Raw genomic sequence first — 3,021 nt, forward strand, 5'->3', positions numbered from 1 at the left:
GAATGTTTTTGTTTTTCTGTGTAGCTACTACTCACAGAAGCTTGTGAGCATTGGATTTTACTGGGTTTGCTACCTTCTGCTGTTTAGGGCCCAGGTACTGATAGTGCAAAGGTTTTGGGGCTAAAGTGTTAGGAACCAGTGTTGGGAATCCAGAAAAATGTCAGAAAGCTGAACTGTTGCCTATTTAAAGAAAAAAAAAAAGAAGCCAAGAGCTGTTACTATGTACTTTTCTAATACTGTATTCAAGCATTTTGTTATCGACTTGAATATTAATTTTGTTATAAATACTATTCTTCTATGAAGAATATAGCAAATACAATTTTTTAGCTCTCCTAATGCAAATTACTTAACTGTGTTTTTAATAATTAAATAGTTAATAATAATTAATACTAGGCTTACCATTAAAATTTGTGATTTCTGAGATACATTTTGAAAACAGACTGATTTGCTGGCCTAGCTTGGCAAAACACCACAGCAGCATGGTTTCAGAAGGATATTACAAGAATGTCTGGGCCTGGTATGAAGAAACAGTAAAAGCAGGCTGTGACTAATTCCCCTAGTGGTATAAAATCTTCCTATTTTCCATGGGTAGCTCCTTTTTAAAACCATGTGTATTGATATTGGCTCCTGTTTGTGACCATTACATTAATTGCATTCTAATTACATTAGAAAATTACATATAGATGTTCCATTGCCCTGACCCCCATTTGCAAGCCTAGTAAAACAGTAGTCAAATGATTCATAGTAATGGGAGAGCTAAAAAAAGAAAAAAAAATCGTGTTATATTCTTCGTGGAAAATCCCAGCTTGTCAGTGGGAATTACTAGGTTATTACAGGCTTTTTTAATCTGCTTTCTTCCCTCTAATCAAGCCTAGGAGCCTATAAATAGTTTTCAGGTGCACTCTTGAATCAGGTGTTTCCTAACTGAAGATTGTTTTCTGGTATCACCTGAAAACTGCTATAAATTCATGGTCCATAATGATTTGGCTCATTTGCTGCTGGGCCAATATATTCTCCTTCTGTATATCCTTTAGCCCATAGAGAACCATAAACATCTAATTGTGTTAAACCTCAATATTATCAATGGCTCCTTTCTGTCCATCACAATTTCTCAAGAGAAGGAGAAATTCCTTGAGACACCTTCTAATAAACGGGCTATGATGTTCAGTGAAAAAGTTAAAAATTAACAAGGATATGTAATTACCTGTTCTGGAAAGTGTTATTTTTCTTGAGGAATCATGAAGTTGACAGGTTGGCTGAGCCCTAAATGTTTATTTTGTATTGGGAACTTGAGCATCTCTTAATTATTTGCATTGTGAACTTGTAATCTCTTTTTGCAGAGGAAAGTACAAACTAGTTCTCCCAGTTTAACTGTACCTTCTTCTGCGTGTTCTGTTGCTTGGGCTTTGGGACAAAGATACTCAGAAGTGACGTGGTTCTTGGTCAACAGTGTTTGAATCTGCTTCACACATTATCTGCAGGTGTTATTGTTATGCAAGTACTTTGTGTAAAACCTTTTCTCTTTCCATTTTACTGCAATGGACACCTGACTAGGAGTTCTTGGGGATAAATTGCTACAAACTCAGTTTTGCAGCCAGGTCTAGTCCGGGGATATGGTGCCCAGGCACCAGGACAGACTGGCACCTCCTCATCACCATTCATCCACTTGTCTTGATCTTGGGTGTTCAGCTGCAGTTCCTCTTCAAATTTCCCTCTGTGGAAAGAAAGGGGATGTTTACAAACAGCTAATGTGTTGTGAGAACCATGAGTATTATCCAGCCCTCCACAAGACCATTCAAATTATGCAGTTGGTTTTTTTTGTTTGGTTTTTTTTTCCTCTTTTTTAGCAAGTTGTAGTGTAACCTGCAAGGTGAATTTGATATGCACCGATGTAAAAATGTAATTTTTCTTTTAACAGTTATTTAGAGGAAAGCTTGGGAGTGTTTCATACTGTGACTTGTGACTTGCAAGTTTTGGTTTAACTCATGTCCTAGGTGAACCTTAACATGTGACATTTTACCCTTAAAAGGATGGATTTGTTATATAATAGTTTGCACAGATGTCAAATTTTTGCTGCTAACATCTAGTCCAGTTGTCTTTAGTAAATGGGGATATGAAGAATTGCCTTAAGCACTTTAGATATTTTTTTTAGACTGTTTTTTTTCTGAACTAGTGTCTCTCCAGCACCCATCATCATAGGAAGATGAGCGACACCACACTGCTCCCAGTGATGCTTTTTGTTGCAGTTGGTGCAGGGTTTGTGCTTGCAGCTGGACAGGGATGCCTGCAGCCTGTGGAGTTACCTTTTCCTTTGGGAATCCACTTTCAGGGATTTGGAGAGGGGTTCCTCTTTGGCAGTGGATCAGATTTTTTTGAAGGTCTGTAGTTCAATCCACCAAGCTTATTTACTCTGGAGCCAATACTGCATGGTGGCAAAACAGGAGTTTTCTGCTCTATGACCAAAAGGAGATGCTTAATTTTTTTTTCTTTTTCTTTTTTTTTTTTTTCTTGTTAAGTACTTACTGCTGGTATTCTAAAGTTATTTTAACTCAGAAAGCCTGACTTTTGAGGAACTAAAGGTTTTCTTTGAGGTATTAATACATCAGATGAGCATAGCTGCCATTGTCCCGTGGAAAACTAAGAACTGTGTTAACTGCAGCTAGAGATGTCAGTGTCAGACAGGATGATTAAAATAAACAAACAAACAAACAAAAAAAAACATCTGGGGATATAATTGCTTCTGCAAATAACCAAACAGGCAGGGCAGAGGTGGCAGGTTCATTTTTCAGAAATGCAGGAAAAGCAGGGTCGAAGCAGAGCATTTGTACACAAAAACGGGATTTTGTGTACAAGTTCCGTTTCCTCACCCCTCCCACGTTTCAGATGGAGACCGGGGCAGCCACCTGGGAGCGTGTTGGGCCTGTCCGTGTTTTTATTTTGAGGCGTGCGTGGTGTTGGATGGACGCTGACCGTGACTTGTGTTGATGTCGTGCCCCAGCGTCGCTATTTTTGGGTGTCCTG

General features: G+C 38.6%; 1 protein-coding gene across 1 annotated transcript in view; it reads left to right on the forward strand.

Moving 5' to 3' along the window:
* The first annotated feature begins 479 nt into the window (after positions 1-479).
* FKTN (fukutin) overlaps positions 480-3,021 on the forward strand; it is a 17,030-nt gene continuing 14,488 nt past the window's right edge. The window contains exon 1 of the mRNA XM_014309928.2: positions 480-530. Coding sequence (XP_014165403.1) covers positions 480-530 — 51 coding nt within the window. The remainder of the gene's footprint in view (positions 531-3,021) is intronic.

Source organism: Geospiza fortis, unplaced genomic scaffold (genome assembly GCF_000277835.1).
Source record: "Geospiza fortis unplaced genomic scaffold, GeoFor_1.0 scaffold208, whole genome shotgun sequence".
Classification (NCBI taxonomy): domain Eukaryota; kingdom Metazoa; phylum Chordata; class Aves; order Passeriformes; family Thraupidae; genus Geospiza; species Geospiza fortis.